General features: G+C 40.0%; 1 protein-coding gene across 1 annotated transcript in view; it reads left to right on the top strand.

Moving 5' to 3' along the window:
* The window catches only part of LOC126284036 (mitochondrial import receptor subunit TOM40 homolog 1-like), a 44,738-nt gene extending 27,497 nt beyond the window's left edge, over positions 1–17,241 (top strand). Inside the window, exons 4-5 of the mRNA XM_049982596.1 lie at positions 14,113–14,292; positions 16,328–17,241. Coding sequence (XP_049838553.1) covers positions 14,113–14,292; positions 16,328–16,467 — 320 coding nt within the window. The 3' untranslated portion in view covers positions 16,468–17,241. The remainder of the gene's footprint in view (positions 1–14,112; positions 14,293–16,327) is intronic.
* The last annotated feature ends 1,319 nt before the right edge of the window (positions 17,242–18,560 follow it).

The raw sequence follows: 18,560 nt of genomic DNA, 5'->3' as shown, positions 1-18,560 counted from the left end.
CGAAAATTCAGTTTGGAAACACATCTAGCATTTATTGACAGTGAAAAAGCATTTGAATGTGCATCCACAGAAAAATCTGTGGTCAATAATAGATAAGAGATTTCTCATGGCACTTGATAAAATTATACTAAGGGTTGTATAAAAGCATCAAAAGAAAAATAGTTGCTTGCAAAGAGCAGGCACCAGAAATAGACAAACTGGGGAGTAATGTGAGGCTGTAGTATGTTACCAGTATTGTTTAACATCTACATTGACCCCATGATCAGGGAATGGATGAAGGACAGAATACCTCAAGGTATAACAATTGGGACAGATAAATTTCTAAATGCAATGACCAGGTAATTGTACAAGACAGTGAAAACAAATTACAAATAGCAGGACATAAACTGAAGAATATATGCCTAAACTAAGACATGCCGATATCAACAAAAATGAAACCAATGCTTTTTAGGGAAAGAGCCCATAAGGACTAAGGTAATCTTTAGTACCACAATAATAATAATAATAATAATAATAGAACAGGTCCCTTTTCCACTATCTAGTATGTGACATAACTTTCAAAGAAGAAAAAGACAAATAATAAAATTAAAACCTATCAGTATATACAGATCAAGATAAGAACAACGTTAAAAGGCTAAAACAATGAGCCAACTGAATATTAAATTTTAAAGAATGGAAAATCCAGGATGGAATAATGATATGATATGAAATGAATGGATTGATACTTACCATAAAGAGATGATGTTGAGTTGCAGATAGGACCAACAAAAAGACTCTTGTATCCTTCTCTGTTAAGAAACAATCCCTGAAATGCAAATGACTGACAAACCTCCAAATACCAATGAGAAATTTCCACACTCTTACCATCTGTTTCTGTTCAGGCTCGCAAATTAATTGGCTTCATTTTCAGTCCTCTATGCTCTTTTAATTTTATGCCACTCACTGACAATATTTTATTCTTTTTGTACAGCATGCGGAATTTTTTTTTGCGGAAACTAGACTTAAACTGCACCTGTATTCACAATCTCTACAATCATTATCCCATTTACGTTGACATTATTTGCTAATTGCTTATATCCTGCGTTTATGCTTTTAGTAGTTTCAGTTCTCTGTTGCTCTTCTATTTTTTACTATTATTATATCCTAATAGTTTTATAGCATTCGTTTTCCCTATTCTTATAGACTTGGACAGTGATTTCGGGCTACAGCTGTCATGTTGTTTCCATGCATCTCCTTTCCTGTTTGAATCACCATTAATTTGTTCCTGGTTGTCATTTTGGTTATTATTCCAGCATCTTCTGTTTGTCTTTTGTCATTCGAGTAGTTTGGGTGGCATCTGTTTATACATCATTTGCTCCCAGCGGACACACCACTCTTTCGTGAGTTGGTGCTTGACAGCCGTGGGTCCGAAGCCTTTGCATCACCTATTCCCTTTCCATGCTGCATATGTAGCCTCCTGCTATTCTTTTTCCCCTCCGTTGGGAAACATGACTTACTTATTTTTGGGAATGTGTTGTGAAGTTTTGGTAGTCTGGCATTGGAACAATAGCTCATACATTTCTTCCGTTTTTCTTCATTCTCAATCTTCTCCCCTTCCTCCGCTTCAGCATTTGAAGTCTTCCTTTGCTTCTTCTTCATTCCTGTGCACTCCTGAAGACCAGCCCACATGTTTGACACATGACACGTGACAGGTGACGGGGTTATGCATAATTCCCAGTGCCAGGTCAACAGGTGGAGTTCGCACGTACCTCCTGGTACGGACCAGGCTCAGGAAGGGGGGGGATTGCCTGCACTGTTGCCTTCCCAATTGCCAATTGGTCCCTCTGTGGGAATTTGGGAGGTATGACCTAAAATGAGAACAATCACTTAAGATGAGTGAGTCTCTTTGAGGGACTTCCAGTCAAAAGAGGGTGGTAGATTTTTTCACAGTGAGCCAATCATCTCCATCTCAGTCAACATCTAAGAAATGTAAATGGAATGAGGCTAAGCTCCACCTCAATTCCACGTGGTGCCACATACTGAAGGTCTGTCTTTTGCTACAGTTAATCCATTTATTATTCAGAAAGGTGTTGATGCAATTGCAGATTTTGTGAAATCGTGCTCTCACTTTCATAATGAGTGTTTGCTTCTGGCAGCCAATTGTGATTTTTGACCTCAACAATTGCTTACAGCTTTGCTCCTCCACGGCTGTCCTGTCTGTGTCGAAGCCCATCGAATGCTGAATTCTTCAAGTGGTGTTATCTGCACTCGGTTGCTTAATAGTCTGATTGGGGGGGGGGGGGGGGGGAGGAGGGGGGGAGGAACCTACACTACAATACCTGTATGATCAGGGCATCATTGCGGTCCACTGGGTAATGTAATAGGTCGATACAAGCTTAATGCCTACACGCAGTCTTTTGCTTGCATTTGATCGCTTAGTGCTTATACCGAAGATCAAGGCAAGCTATGAAGTTGTCATTGTCCGACTGTACATTCGAAATCCGATGCATTTCTACTAATATCAGCATTGTAACAACTTTTGTGTGTCCTTTCAAAGTATGCCCAAATGTGTTACCTGTGGTAGAGTTGCTTGTGAGGGCAGTTGCCCACCTCCTTCTCCCCACTGTATCAATGGCGAGCATGCCACCTCATCTCGTGAATGTTCCATGTATCTCTCTGAGTGAGCCATCAAGAAGATCCATGTGGCAGAGAAAGTATCCTACCCTGTCTTGCTACGCCTTGCTCTACAAAGGATATGGCCATATGGCTTGCAACCTCCATTTCAGTACTGCGGTTGTAAAATCACCCCATATTATGGTAACATTGTCATCTCCTCCTACAGGTGCACAAAAAGCCACCAAATCTTCATTCCTGAAGGCAACATTGCTTGCAACACAACTGGCAAGCCAGAAAGAACAAAAGGAACACTCCAGTGAAGACTTTACATCCCTCCAGCCAACAAACATCTGAGTCTTCATCTGCCAACTGTAAAGTCTCCAAGATATTGAACAAAGACAAATGGCCTCCTCCTTCCCTGACCCGGAGATCCTCTTGCCGCACGATATCCTCACCCGGAAGACCTTCATTCACCAGTGCACGGCACGGACTGGTTTTCTGCTCTAGAGTCCAGAGGCTGACCAAGGGAGAATGCCAACGCCTCCATACATTTCATGGAACAGGATACTCCAGCCTCTGCACACTGTAGCAGTGGAATGAGATCCATCCATCATTAAATCCTCCCCACTCCACCAAGAGTCTCTTTCCGCCGTCCACCTAACCTTCGTAACCTCTTAGTTCATCCCTATGAAATCCCCAAACCAGCTTCCCTACCCTCTGGCTCCTACCCTTGTAACCGTCCCCGGTGTAAAACCTGTCCCATGCACTCTCTCACCAGCACCTACTCCAGTCCTGTAACCCGGAAGGTGTACACGATCAAAGGCAGACTGTTGATATATTTTCCGGGATGTGAGGTCGTGGCCCAAGAACTTTTCTGCTCCTTACGTTTTGTCCAGGACTGCGCTGGACTTCCTCAGAGGCGCTGGCTGCTTCGCTGAGTCTTGCCAACTGACTGGTCAGGTGTCTGAGAGCGACTTGTATATTGTGAGAAAGGGGGGGGGCGTGGTTCAGGTGACACGTAATGAGCAGTGATAATCCATAGCAAAGATAAGGTTGACTATCGATTACCAGCTTGTCAAAGATAAAAATGGTTAGCAATTTTATAGAGCCACTATCCATATATCGCTGAGTTTCATAGCCTCCTCTTTCCTATTAAAATTATCGTGATGTTTATAAATTTCAATAGCTTCTCTGTATAGCCGTGGATAGTAATTTAACGTTCTAAATAAAACTTCGGTATCGGAAAACTTCACTTGGTGGTTGCCTGGTTGAAGAGCATGTTCCGCTACAGCTGATTTTTCTATTTTTCCAAGTCGACAAAGACTTTTATGCTCTTTCAGTCACGTATTTACGCTTCTTTTGGTAGTACCAATATAAACTTTACCACAGGTACATGGAATTTTATACACACCACATGTCGACAGAGGAGGGCGTTTATCCTTCACAGATCATAGTACTTGACTTATTTTCTTTGTTGGTTTAAAGACCGGTGTTATGTCATGTTTTCATAAAATCTTACCGATCTGATCTGTCCCTTTTTTTTTTTTTTAATAAAAGGGAGAACTACTGTATTTTTCTGTCGTTGTGGTTCATTCTTATCTTTTGGTCTTCTGTTCCTTGGACGCAAAATTCTTTTTTTGAGTAGCCGTTTTTTTCAAAAGCCTGCTTCAGATGTTTCACTTCAGCATCCAAATGTTCAGGTATACATATCCGTTCCGCTCGATCGACAACTTTTTATGACACCCCTTTTTTGTTGTGGATGATGATTATAATTTTTATATAAATCTCTGTCCGTATGTGTTGCCTTCCGAAAAACTTTATATTCCAAGCTTCTATTGGAGTCTCATAACTAAATAGAAAAATCAGCTGTAGTGGAACATGCTCTTCAACCAGGCAACCACCAAGTGAAGTTTTCCGATACCGAAGTTTTATTTACAACGTTAAATTACTATCCACGGCTATACAGAGAAGCTATTGAAATTTATAAACATCACGATAATTTTAATAGGAAAGAGGAGGCTATGAAACTCAGCGATATATGGACAGTGTCTCTACAAAATTGTTAACCATTTTTATCTTTGACAAGCTGGTAATCGATAGTCAACCTTATCTTTGCTATGGATTATCACTGCTCATCACGTGTCACCTGAACCACGCCCCCCTTTCTCACAATATATAAGTCGCTCTCAGACACCCGACCAGTCAGTCGGCAAGACTCAGTGGAGCAGCCAGCGCCTCTGAGGAAGTCCAGCGCAGTCCTGGACAAAACGTAAGGAGCAGAAAAGTTCTTGGGCCACGACCTCACATCCCGGAAAGTATATCAACAGCCATGTCACCCGGTCGTGAAAGCCTTCATTCTACGATCAAAGGCAGAGCCACGTGCGAAAGCACCCACATGATTTACCAACTGACCAGCCTACACTGTGACGCTTTCTATGTGGGAATGACCAGCAACAAACTGTCTATTCGCATGAATGGACACAGGCAGACAGTGTTTGTTGGTAATGAGGATCACCCTCTGGCTAAACATGCTTTGGTGCACGGCCAGCACATCTTGGCACAGTGTTACACCGTCCGGGTTATCTGGGGACTTGCCCTTCAGTATATCCTCTCTTCTCGTTATCCGCCAGGCCTCAACCTCCGCTAATTTCAAGTTGCTGCCGCTCATACCTCACCTGTCTTTCAACTACATCTTTGCCTCTGTACTTTTGCCTCGACTGTCATCTCTGCCCAAACTCTTTGCCTTTACAAGTGTGTGTGTGTGTGTGTGTGTGTGTGTGTGTGTGTGTGTGTGTGTGTGTGTGTGTGTCCTTTTTTCCCCATAAGGTAAGTCTTTCTGCTCCCGGGGTTGGGATGATGCCTTACGCTTTCCCTTAAAACCCACATCCTTTCGTCTTTCCCTCTCCTTCCCTCTTTCCTGATGAAGCAACTGTTGGTTGCGAAAGCTTGAATTTTGTGTGTTTGTGTGTCGATCAACATGCTAGCGATTTCGTTAGGTAAGTCACATCATCTTTGTTTTTAGATATATTTTTCCCACGTGGTATATTCAGTTCCTTATTAAGCATTACGTGTTTCAAAATTTCATAATCAGACTGAAGCTGTGGAGTAAAGTGTACAAGAAATTAATGATAGATAATATACCTAAGTGTGCATCCGAGTAGTCCAATATACAGAAGTTTCAAGTAGTGTACTTACATAAAAACCAAACTTTAATACAAAGCTCAGGAAAGCAAGCAACATAAATCTCATCTCGTGTAGGCATATTTGACAGTGTTGTCATCCATTCAAATAGAACCAGTGCCAAACTGAGTGTAGCGATTGAACTGTCAAAGACGTAATGAAGGCCATTAGGTGGTGGTAGTATTGATTATAGAAAGTAAATCAAAGAGTAAATTTACAGACTTCATGCACTGCAGTTAATTACTTGTCACCACCTCATGAACAAATTTGACAAAAACATTTATACTACTTTTATGGAAGAGAAACTCGTACTAACTCAACGCGACAGACAGATGTGATGTGCATATATTTCGAATTCACAAATATAAAATAAAGAAAAATTGTAACATTTTCTTTCAAATTGTTGAAACCATCTAGGCTTACCTAAAAGTTTATATTATATGTCGTCCATTGTTTGTTAGAATAGTGTAATGAATGCAGTTGGTCATACTCGTGTAACATTTCTTTTTGTGATGATTGTAAACTGATACTAGGTAGACAGACTTCAAGAAGAGTATAATAATTCCAATCCCAAAGAAAGCAGGTGCTGACAGATGTGAAAATTACCGAACAATCAGTTTAATAAGTCACGGATGCCAAATACTAATGCATATTCTCTACAGACGAATGGAAAAACTGGTAGAAGCTGACCTCAGATCAGTTTGGATTTCGTAGAAATATTGGAACACGTGAGGCAATACTGACTCTACGACTTATCTTAGAAGCTAGATTAAGGAAAGGCAAACCTACGTTTCTAGCATTTGTAGACTTAGAGAAAGTTTTTGACATTGTTGACTGGAATACTCTCTTTCAAATTCTGAAGGTTGCAGGGGTAAAATACAGGGAGCAAAAGGCTATTTACAATTTGTACAGAAACCAGATGGCAGTTAGAAGAGTCGAGGGTATGAAAGGGAAGCCGTGGTTGGGAAGGGAGTGAGACAGGGTTGTAGCCTATCCCCAATGTTATTCCATCTGTAGATTGAGCAAGCAGTAAAGGAAACAAAAGAAAAATTTGGAGTAGGTATTAAAATCCATGGAGAAGAAATAAAAATGTTGAGGTTCGCTGATGATATTGTAATTCTGTCAGAGACAGCAAAGGACTTGGAAGAGCAGTTGAACGGAATGGACAGTGCCTTGAGAGGAGGATATAAGATGAACATCAACAAAAGCAAAACGAAGATAATGGAATGTAGTCGAATTAAGTCGGGAGATGCTGAAGGAATTAGATTAGGAAATGAGTCACTTAAAGTAGTAAAGGAGTTTTGATATTTCGGGAGCAAAATAACTGATGATGGTTGAAGTAGAGAGGATATCAAATGCAAACTGGCAATGGCAAGGGAAGCGTTTCTGAAGAAGAGAAATTTGTTAACATCGAGTATTGATTTAAGTGTCAGGACGTTGTTTCTGAAAGTATTTGTATGATACATAGCCATGTATGGAAGTTTAAACATGGACGATAAATAGTTTGGACAAGAAGAGAATAGAAGTTTTCGAAATGTGGTGCTACAGTAGAATGCTGAAGATTAGATGGGTAGATCATATAACTAATGAGGTATTGAATAGGATTGGGGAGAAGACGTTTGTGGTACAATTTAACTAGAAGAAGGGATCGGTTGGTAGGACATGTTCTGAGGCATCAAGGGATCACCAATTTAGCATTGGAGGGTAAAAATCGTAGAGGGAGACCAAGAGATGAATGCACTAAACAGATTCAGAAGGATGTAGGTTGCAGTAGGTACTGGGAGATGAAGCTTGCACAGGATGGAGTAGCATGGAGAGCCGCATCAAACCAGTATCAGGACTGAAAACAACAACAACAACAACAACAACAACAACAGGTAGATAGTTACATGATATAACACAAAGTTACAGAGAACTGGAAAAAAAATTGCCCATTTTGTCATATAAATAGTTCTTTCATTTCAGGTTGTTGCCACCAAACTGGGCTCACCTGAATGATTCTGTTATGTCATTTATTACGTGTTCGTCTATTATAATGTGGCTACATTTTGTGATACGTACATACATTTTATTTTTTGATGGTTGTGAACTTATTCCTTCACACTTATATTTTACTTATTACTGATATTGGTTTTATGTTTGTTACATCACACCAGATATTAGTTGCAGTTGCCTTCCGTTTTGATATTGACTAAAGACAACCTCTGTAACGTTCTCTACGATGTTACCTAATGACACACTTTCTGCTGTTAGTGAGAGTTTCTTTTCCATAAAAGTAGCATAAATGTTTTTATCAAATTTGTTATGAGAGGTCGATATGTACTTAGTTGCAGTGTATGAAGTTTGTAAAGTTACTCGTTTCTTTCCGTTCTATGGTCACCTACTGGCCTTTATCACCTCTTTGATAGTTCAGTTGCCACACTCAGTTTGGCACTTGTTCTATTTGATTTGGTACTGGTTCTATTTGAACAGATGATGGCACTGTCAAATATTCCTACATGAGATGAGGTTTGTGTTGTATTCAGTCTGTGCTCACTTTCATGAGCTTTGTACTAAAGTTTGATCTTTATATAAGTATACTATTTGAAATTTCTGTATATTGGAATACTTGGATGCACACTTGTATATTTTCCTTCATTAATTTCTTGTACACTTAATTCCACAGCTTCAGTCTGATGATGAAATTTTGAAACTTGTAATGCTTAATTGTGTAAACTTGTGCAATCAAGTTGTTACTCCAGCTTATTGGTCAGCTCTTACCCATTTTTGCTGCTCAGCAACTTCAATGCCCACTGTCCTCTTTGGGGATCTTTGAGAACCTGTCCAGGAAGTTCCCTCTTTACTGACCTCAATCAACTATTTCTCGCATGTCTTAGCACTGGAGCACTGATGTTGCTTTCAGACTCCACACAACCTTATTTTTGTTTGGACGTCTAGTTCTGCACGGCCCAGCTTGCCTGTCAACTCAATTGGTCTGTTCTCTGTGACATGTACTTCAGCGCCCATTTCCCATGCACTATCAGTTTACCAACTCCTGCCTCATCTGTGTGTAAACCCAATGGGCAGCTTTCTAAGGCTGACTACAGGCTTTAATCCTCCCTGGTGACATTCAATGAACAACATTTCCCCAGTAGTGTTGACCATCTAGAGTACCTTACGAACATTTTCCTTACTGTACAGAATGTTCCATATCTCACACTACTACTTTACCACGCCATGTCCAGGTCCTCTGGTGGACTGAGTCATGCTGTTCACAATTTGTACTTCCAGACGTGGTCTCCACATTTTTAAGTCATCTTACAATTGCAAATTGTATTCATTATAAACAGTTGCATGTGCAGTGTCGCCACATTCTTCGGGGTAACTGGATTTCCTGTACTAGTTCTTTTAACAGTTTCATTCCCTCTTCTGTCTTGTGGCCCAACCTCCATCGGCTCTCTGGGACCAAGATTCATTGCCTGATTTCTGGCCTGACCATAGCAGGTGATGTCATTGTGGACACTATTCCATCTCCAACACCTTATTAACCCTGTTATAGACAGTCTCCCATCAGGCATCTCCATCTCATTTTTCGTTGACAACTTTTTGATCAATTGCAGTCTTCCATGGACTTCATCTTCTTGAGTGGCATCTTCAGCGATGTCTGATTGTCTTTAGCCATGTAGTGTAGACAATGGCTTGTGCTTTTCCATTGACAAAACACTTGTGTGAATTTCTGGTGACACAATGGGTTTCTTCCACAGTCTTTACATCTTGGACCTAATGCTCTTCCATCACAAATTTACTGGGGCTCATGCTCCGTAGGAACCTTCCTTGATCCCCCCCCCCCCCCCCCCCCACTTATCTTACTTGCCCACATGCTGTACCGGGCCCTGAGTGTCTTGTGTGTCCTAAATGGTACTTCATGGAGAGTGAATTGGATCACCCTCCTCCATTTATACTGATCCCTTGTCTGTTCGAAACTAGACTGTTGGTGTTCTGTCCATCTTACACTGTCTTAACATAATCCACAGTTCTGGAATACGGTTGGTCACTGGCACTTACTGCACTAGCTTGGTTGGAGTGTCTGTGCTGCCGAACTACTGCTGTCATACTGGCGTGACGTTTTCCTCAGCAGATATGCATGCTGTTTGTCTGTCATGCTCAGCCATCCTTCCTATGCCTTCTTTTTCGACGACTCCTTTGACTGCCAGTATGGGGTGCCCCCTTTTTCCCTGTTAACCCCCAGAGTTCGCTTTCGGCTACTAGTCCAGCAGCTTAACTTAATGCTACCTGCCACTTTTTCAACTCGTGTGAATACTTCACCATCTTGGCTTCATGTGGTGGACTGTGTTCATCTTGGACTTCATTTCCTTCCCAAGGATACTACTCCGGATTCAATCTATTGCTGTAAGTTTCTCAACCTTCGCAACCAACTTAGTGATAGCACCTTTGTTTCCACTGATGGCTCTAAGACTGACTGTGATGTTGGTTGTACCTTTGGCTTTGGCACTGACATTTTTTGGTTTCGGCTTCCGGAACACTTCTCGATTTTTTACAGCAGAGCTCTTTGCCCTCTGTCAGGCCCTCGACTGCATCCAGCGACATAGGCTTTTTAATTGTGTCTTATGTTGTTATTCTCTGTGCCCTTCAGAGACTCTGTGTACTGTACACAATCTGTCCCTAAGTGCAATTGGGCCAAGAAACTTTCCATGTGAATGCTGCTGAGGAGCTCATCGTGAAGTTTGTGTGGGTTCCTGGTTACGTTGATCTGACAGGAAATGAGGCTGCTTAGGCTGTTGCCAAGTCGGCAGCCTCCTACCTCGGTCTGCTGGCTCTTCCATTCCTTCGAATGATCTCCATCTTACCATCTGTTGGCAGATGATGCCACTTCTGCATCACCACTGGTTTTGTTTGGAACAAGTTCCAGGGAATTAAACCTCTCCCAATGGCTTGGCCACCCTCCTCTCTGCCCTCTCGTCGCAAAGAGATTGTCTCAGCTATGTTGCATATTGGGCACTGTAATTTTAGCCATTGCCATTTGTTACGTTGTGATCCCCCACCACTTTGTGCTCATTGTCATAAATCTCTGACGGATCGCCATTTTGTGGCCCAGTGCCCTCTTTTTACCTGCTTTTCAGTGTATGTTCGCTGTTGGAGTTATCAGCCATGTTAGCGAACGACGCTTTTACCTTCGTTCACATACTAGTGTTCTAAGGTTATTATATGGCCGCTTATTAGTTCAGTTGTTTTTGTGCCCAAAAAAAAAAAAAGACTGCATCATTGACATTGCCTCCTGTTTGTGTCGTGCATGTTGCCCAATCATTTTATTTTTATTCTGTTCTATCTTTTTCTTATGTTGCATAACATTTTTGTTTGCCTTTCATGTTTCTCACACTCCTGATTTCCCTGTCAATTATTCAGTTGTGAACTTGTCCATGTACAACTCTTCATTTGTCCAACATATATATGCAGACAAGTACAGGTAAAAATTGTTTGACATCATTGTCTGTGGGATGTCCTCTTGTGGGCCCCAGTACTTTGCTGTATTAAGTTTGTTTCAAAATATTTTTGATGTGTTCGTTGTCTGATATATGGTTCTGAGTCAAAAACCTAATTTTGTATTTCATTGTGCACAGTTGTAGTTGTTGTTGTTGTTGTTGTTTAGATGGCGGTGGTGGTCTTCAATCCAGAGACTGGATGATGCAGCTCTCCATGCTACCCTATCATGTGCAAGCTCTGTCATCACAGGGCAACTGCTGCAATCCACATACTTCTGAATTTGTTTAGTGTATTCATCTCTTGGTCTCCCTCTGATTTTTACCATCCATGCTTCCCTCCAGTACTAAATTGGTGATGCCTTGACACCTCTGAATGTGTCCGACCAATCGATCCTTCCTTCTAGTCAAGTTGTGCTACTAATTCCTCTTCTTCCCAATTCTATTCAGTACCTCCTCATTAGTTACGTGATCTACCCACCTAATCTTCAGCATTCTTCTGTAGCACCACATTTAAAAAGCTGCTATTCTCTTCTTGCCTAAACTATTTATCGTCCATGTTTCACTTCCATACACTCCATACAAATACTTTCTGACACTTAAATCTAATCTCGATGTTGACAAATTTTTCCTCTTTAGAAATGCTTTTCTTGCCATTGCGAGTCCTCCCTACTTTGACCATCATCAGTTATTTTGCTTCCCAAATAGCAAAACTCATTTACTGCTTTAAGTGTCTCATCGTACACTATATTGACAAATATTTTGACAAAAATATAGTTTAAAGTTCTTTGCATGTGTTTTAGTTTTGTGACAGTACACTCTTGAAAGACCTTTAATAAGGACTATTGCGTGTGTGTTGCTGCTTCCAGAGATAAACACAGAAAATTTACCGTGCAGGGATATTGTTTTCTACTGTGTGCATAATTGCAATTGCTTCTGTCCCTATGCCACTACGTCATGCAAAATTTCCTGTATTTGTGGCGTTACCCAAGTGGGCCCTCAGTCGATCTAATTCAGTTCAGATTTGTTTTACTTGAATGTTGATTTCCCTTAATGGCACTTCCTATATTGAATTTGACCATTTCTTTGCCTGTATTTAATTTTTCACTAACTGTTTCCTGTATATTATATGTTCTCCAAAGTTTCACCCACGCTTTCCTCTCTTACTCTTTAATGTACTGATTTCCAATACTGTTATTTCTGCAATGTGCTCACCTATTTATGACCTGTAATCTCAGATAAATTAAAGAACTGTCGTAAAATTCTTTGGCTTGTAGCCTTATTTTAATTCAGAGATTTCTCTAACCTGCTCTTTATGACAATCTTCAAATTCAAACATTTTTGCAAGTTGTTCATCTTTCTTTTGCACCCAGGTGTCAAATCTTTTCCCCAATTTATTTCCCATATTGTGGAATCTATCTACTAAATATCATTTCTGCTCTTGACATTTTCCATCAGGATTTTGAATATACTCGTGTTCCATGAATTTGGTTGTTAAAACCACATTTTGTTAACAGACAGTGTCAACTTTCACAGCTAATTCATTATGTGCAGTAACCACCTTACTTGCACATCACTGTAGACACTGTCACCAGATATGATGTAGTGGCAAAAAAAAAAATCTCATATCTCCAATCTTTTCATTTCTACCATGTGCTCTCCACACTGCCATTTCAGTTCTCTGAATAAGCTTAAATGAATATGGGATTAATAATGGCTGCCCTAGAAATAATATAGGCAACATCAAATTTGTCAATTCACTACTACACTGAGCAAAATCAGATACAGATGAAATAACAGTACAGCCGCTACCGGAAAATCAAAACTAATCACATTTTTGTTTGTGTTCTTAAGTAAGACTCATCTAGTATGAAAGTTGCATGTGATAGGAGATGAAATTCGTGTTCACATCTAAGTAGAATTTTGTGCTCCACATCTAAACTCTGATGGTAGATTCAGTCTATGTTTAAAAACTTGACATGTGTGAAGAGCCATATGATATTTACAAATCTTGAGCATGGTGTTCAATAAATGCCTCGGGGTGAAACCACTTGTGCTGAAACAATTCTTTTTCATCACCCATCTCTGGAGGTATTCCCTTGCAGTTTATAATGCAAAGGATGAGATACCTCAAAGTGTTTTGAAAGTGGTGTGTATTTTAAAAGTAATCCTTTTTAACATTTGTGATTGCCTACCTGGACATTATTGATGTAATCAAACATACTGTAGCATCTTGTGACAATCTGTTGAAAGTGTAATAGAAATTAATTGCCTGGGTAAAACATGGAATGATTGGTTGTAATTATCAGAAAATATCCCAAACTCTTTGCCTTTACAAATGTCTCCCTGTGTGTGTGTGTGTGTGTGTGTGTGTGTGTGTGTGTGTGTACGTACGCACGCGCGTGCTCGAGTGTATACCTGTCCTTTTTCCCCCCTAAGGTAAGTCTTTCCGCTCCCGGGATTGGAATGACTCCTTACTCTCTCCCTTAAAACCCACATCCTTTCGTCTTTCCCTCTCCTTCCCTCTTTCCTGACGAAGCAACCATTGGTTGCGAAAGCTTGAATTTCGTGTGTATGTTTGTGTTTTTGTGTCTATCGACATGCCAGCACTTTCGTTTGGTAAGTCACATCATCTTTGTTTTTAGATATATTTTATGATTTAGTTTGATTGGAAGGAAATAGTCTCATAGCTGAGTTGTATCAATTTCATATTTCAATGTGTATATAAATGTTCAGCTATTGGGATGTGTCCCAAGCATTAAAAATGATGAAGCATGTACTGTGAGCATTGAGCTTTTCATGAAAATGATTGTTACATTGAACGCAGTGTACAACAATTACTCTGATAATTTATTTTCAGGAAATGACTTCACAGTTAGTGGTGTTGTGGGTGGTGCTGGAGTCCACGTATGTTACTATGAAAAAGTAAGTGACCAGCTGCAGTTCGGAGTGGAGATGGATACAAATCTGCGTATGCAAGAAACTTTAGCTGTCATTGGTTACCAAGTAGATCTTCCCAAAGCAGATGTGTGCTTCAGAGGTAAGATTTTGTATTTTCACACATAGCTTATAGTTCCATTTAATATTTTGGTGTGTAGCCAGTGACAGCTGACGGCAGTTATAATTTCTAGGTTCCCCCATTTGTTCACAAATGTGTGCTTCAATGTACTGGTTTGTACACAAGCTGCATATGTTAATAAATAAGTAAATGTCACTACTGTTCGTCCTTTATTCAGGTTTTAAATTAATATGAAACTAAATTCAGTATATCTGTATAGTTGATTTTATTTCATTCTCTTTCCGATTCTGGAAATCTTGAGGAAAAATAAAAGCGAAAAAGAAAGAAAGAGAGAGAGAGAGACAATACTTCAAATAATTTTTCTGTTATCCTAATGTAATACTGCAGAAAATTGATTTTCTCTTTTACTGAATGTCTGTGTGATATCATGATGGAGTCTTCCTCTAATCTGTTTACTACAGTGTAAATGTTATGTGCTTGACCAGATTGTCAGCACGAAATTGTTTTTGTTTGATTGAGGTATGTAATATCCAAAGTTGCAGTCATGTTGTACCACCCCAATTCAGCTTTTCAGTAATCTCCTTAAATTACTAGAGGTCAGTGTTGGTATTTTTTTTAAACAAAGCCATGTCCATTCGTCCCACCCTCCCCGGACACGTTCCAAACCTTTCAGACATGTTATGGTAACCAACATTTCCATATGACATTGAAGAGCCCAAACAGATGAGTTGTCCTGATACTTTGTTCTGATATTATATGAGGAAGGAGGAGGGAGGGGGAGACCAAAAGTACAGAAGTAACACTTTTTCTCCAGCAGTTGGTATAAAACCAGTTCATAATTCTGCCAGTAGTTCCCTCACTAGACACCATTTCGAATCAGTTGCCCAGGTAGCATTGGCATGGAAACAATGTGTTTTCATAAGTGCTGTTTCTTGTGCTCAGCAGTTTTTTGATGGCAAACATTAAATATCGTAACATAAGGTTCTGTTTTGTGTTAAGGAAATCGGCAGCAGAAACTATCGCAGTGCATTGCACGGCTTATGTAGAGGAAGCTTTTTAGTCAGACAAGGGTTTATGAATGGTCCATCATTTCAAGTGATCACTTGTGATTTGAAGACAAATTTTTGACCAGGACATCCCCGAACAAATAAAAACATTAAAAAAAGATCCATGTTGTGATAAGTGTTTGATCGTCATAGAACAGTCAGTAAATTGGTGGAAATGACAGGAGGATCCTGAAGTACTCTGAAATTCGTGTAAATGAATTGTGACTTGTAGCTTCAAAGATGGAACTTGTGGCAGCAAAAATCATTGTACATGTGCTTCCAGATGACCAGTGATCCAGTTGTTTGCATGTGTGCTGGGAATTGATAGAACAGTTAGAAATTGATCTGAATTTTGACACAAAAGTCATAACAGGCTATTGGCTTTTGCACCATGATAACACCCCTGCTCACAGGACATCGGGGAGTTTTGGAACAAAAACCAAATTACAATGGTTTCTCATCCACCGTGCTCACCAGACCTGACCCTGTGAGACTTCTTTATTCCCAAGAATGGAAAGGAACCTGAGAGGGAACTATTTTTAAGATATAGAAATAAAGGGGAATAAATAAATAACTATGTAAATAAATAAATAAATACCACTGGAGGCACTAAATAGCACAATTGCATACAAGTTTAAAAACTTTGGGACAAGTGTATTATATCTGATGGTCACTATTTTGAAGGTATTTATACACAAATTTTTTTGTAAAACAGGTTTTTTTCCTCCTCCTCGTAATGCTGTCATTGAATATTTTTATTGGCCTAGTTGTAAACTTTGTCTTGGAAAAAAAGAAAAAAAAGATGGCTGAACATTGGGATGGGAGGAGAGGTGGGTTGTCAAGTGTTGGTTATGTGGTTACAATAAGAGGTGTGATTTGTGTTCATATAGATATGGGCTAAGTGGTGTTTCCTTTTTAGTAAAAAGTTAGTTTTTTTTCTTTAGAAAGTATTATGTTATGTATTCTCCAAGAAAACACCAGACTCATTAGTCATTTTATGTGTTTTGCAGCTATGATTGACTCCAATTGGACTGTTGGTGCTGTGCTGGAGAAGAAGTTACAGCCTCTACCATTCTGCTTTTCACTGAGTGGTATGCTGAATCATAGCAAAAACAATTTTCGGTTAGGCTGTGGTATCACGATTGCTTGAATAAAAAGCCAGTGCATTTGAGGAATATGTTTGAATAAAATATAATAGTCATTGGAGAATATATTATAATTCACAATGCTAAAGATGTTTTACTGTTAATGTGAAGCAGATCTGTGATCAGTTCAGTAATTTGCAAGATCTTTCACATACAGAGGTGCTTACAAACACATCACCTCCATTAGCCAAAGTATTTGATACGTTTGTACCAAACATTTTGTTAGTTTTCCATGTGACTTATTTTTTGTAAATATGTACCTGCACAAAACAATGACAGCTGTAAGCATTTTTTTTATCTAATGTGACACAAGAGACTGTATTGCTGAATCATTTCTTGGATTTGCAAGGACAAAATAAACAAATACAATAACATGTATATCGGGAATGACTAAATGTGAAGTATTTAGGTTCATTCAAACTCCAAGGCTCCTAAACTCTCAGATCTTTGGAGAGACTTATAAAGAAAAGTCAGTTTTGAGCTAAACGTAGACCTACAAAATTCGTTTTTTTTGTTTTGTGATGAATTTATTGCTCACCCTTTTTGTGCCATGTGATTGCCACAATAAATGCATTCTGTATGTATCTGCCCCTTGCTGTTAGGTGTTAGAGTAACTAGCACATTTGGATGGAGGCAGATATGATACACCAAGAATTTGGGATTGGCTCTAAGAGGGAGGAATGGCAGCAGAGGATGTGCATTCTGCTTTTCAGTATGTGTGTAAATAAAGCTGTTTGTTATTTTGTTTTATGATCAATAAATCTGAAAGTCTTGCCACAGTTAGCTTTTTTATTTACGAAATCTTAAGGTTATATAGATTTTAATCACGTTTACCTTGTGTGGAAATACAGGGCAGTTTCCTTTATTAGAATTAAAGAGTTGTTACGCAATTTAATCATTTTTAACAAGATGTGGAGAAGACAGTGTTGTTATCCCACATAGTCACTCACCCTAAACGTTTTTGAAATGATAGAAGGTAAGTTGTTCAAGCCTTAGATAAGAGGGTTTATAATTCCCAAAAATGTCTCAGTATAATTATTGCAGTTTTCATCACATAATTTGAGGAGAAATTTCGTGATCTGAAAGCTGACCGATCCTTCATTCTTCCGGCTGACAAGGGTTCCATGACCGTGGTACTTGATCGTCGGGAGTATGTGGCTGAGAGACTGCGTTAGCTTTCAGACAACTCTACATACAAAGTTTGCCAAGGTAATCCCATTACTGATGTCCAGGCGGAGCTTCAAGGAATCCTCAGAACCTGAGGCCCCCTACAAAACCTTTCACCTGACTCCATCAAACTCCTGACCCCACCGACACCTCGCACTCTTACCTTCTACCTACTTCATAAAATTCACAAACCCAAACATCCCGGCAGCCCCATTGTAGCTGGTTACCAAGCCCCCACAGAACGTATCTCTGCCTACGTAGATCAACACCTTCAACCCATTACATGCAGTCTCCCATCCTTCATCAAAGACACCAACCACTTTCTCGAGCGCCTGAAATCCTTGCCCAGTCTGTTACCCCCGGAAACCATCCTTGTAACCATTGATGCCACTTCCCTATACACAAATATCCCGCACGTCCAGGGCATCGCTGCAATGGAGCACTTCCTTTCACGCCGATCACCTGCCACCCTACCTAAAACCTCTTTCCTCATCACCTTAGCCAGCTTCATCCTGACCCAAAACTTCTTCACTTTTGAAGGCCAGATATACCAACAATTAAAGGGAACAGCCATGGGTACCAGGATGGGCCCCCTCTTATGCCAACCTATTTATGGGTCGCTTAGAGGAAGCCTTTTTGGTTACCCAAGCCTGCCAACCCAAAGTTTGGTACAGATTTATGGATGACATCTTCATGATCTGGACTCACAGTGAAGAACAACTCCAGAATTTCCTCTCCCCAACCCCAACTCCTTTGGTTCCATCAGATTCACCTTGTCCTACTCCAAATCCCATGCCACTTACCTTGACGTTGACCTCCATCTGTCCAATGGCCAGTTTCACACATTCGTCCACATCAAACCCACCAACAAGCAACAGTACCTCCATTATGACAGCTGCCACCCATTCCATATCAAACGGTCCCTTTCCTA

This window comes from Schistocerca gregaria, chromosome 8, assembly GCF_023897955.1.
Source record: "Schistocerca gregaria isolate iqSchGreg1 chromosome 8, iqSchGreg1.2, whole genome shotgun sequence".
Lineage (NCBI taxonomy): Eukaryota > Metazoa > Arthropoda > Insecta > Orthoptera > Acrididae > Schistocerca > Schistocerca gregaria.
Note: the sequence above shows the minus strand (reverse complement) of the source record. Positions and strands in the feature narration are given on the sequence as shown.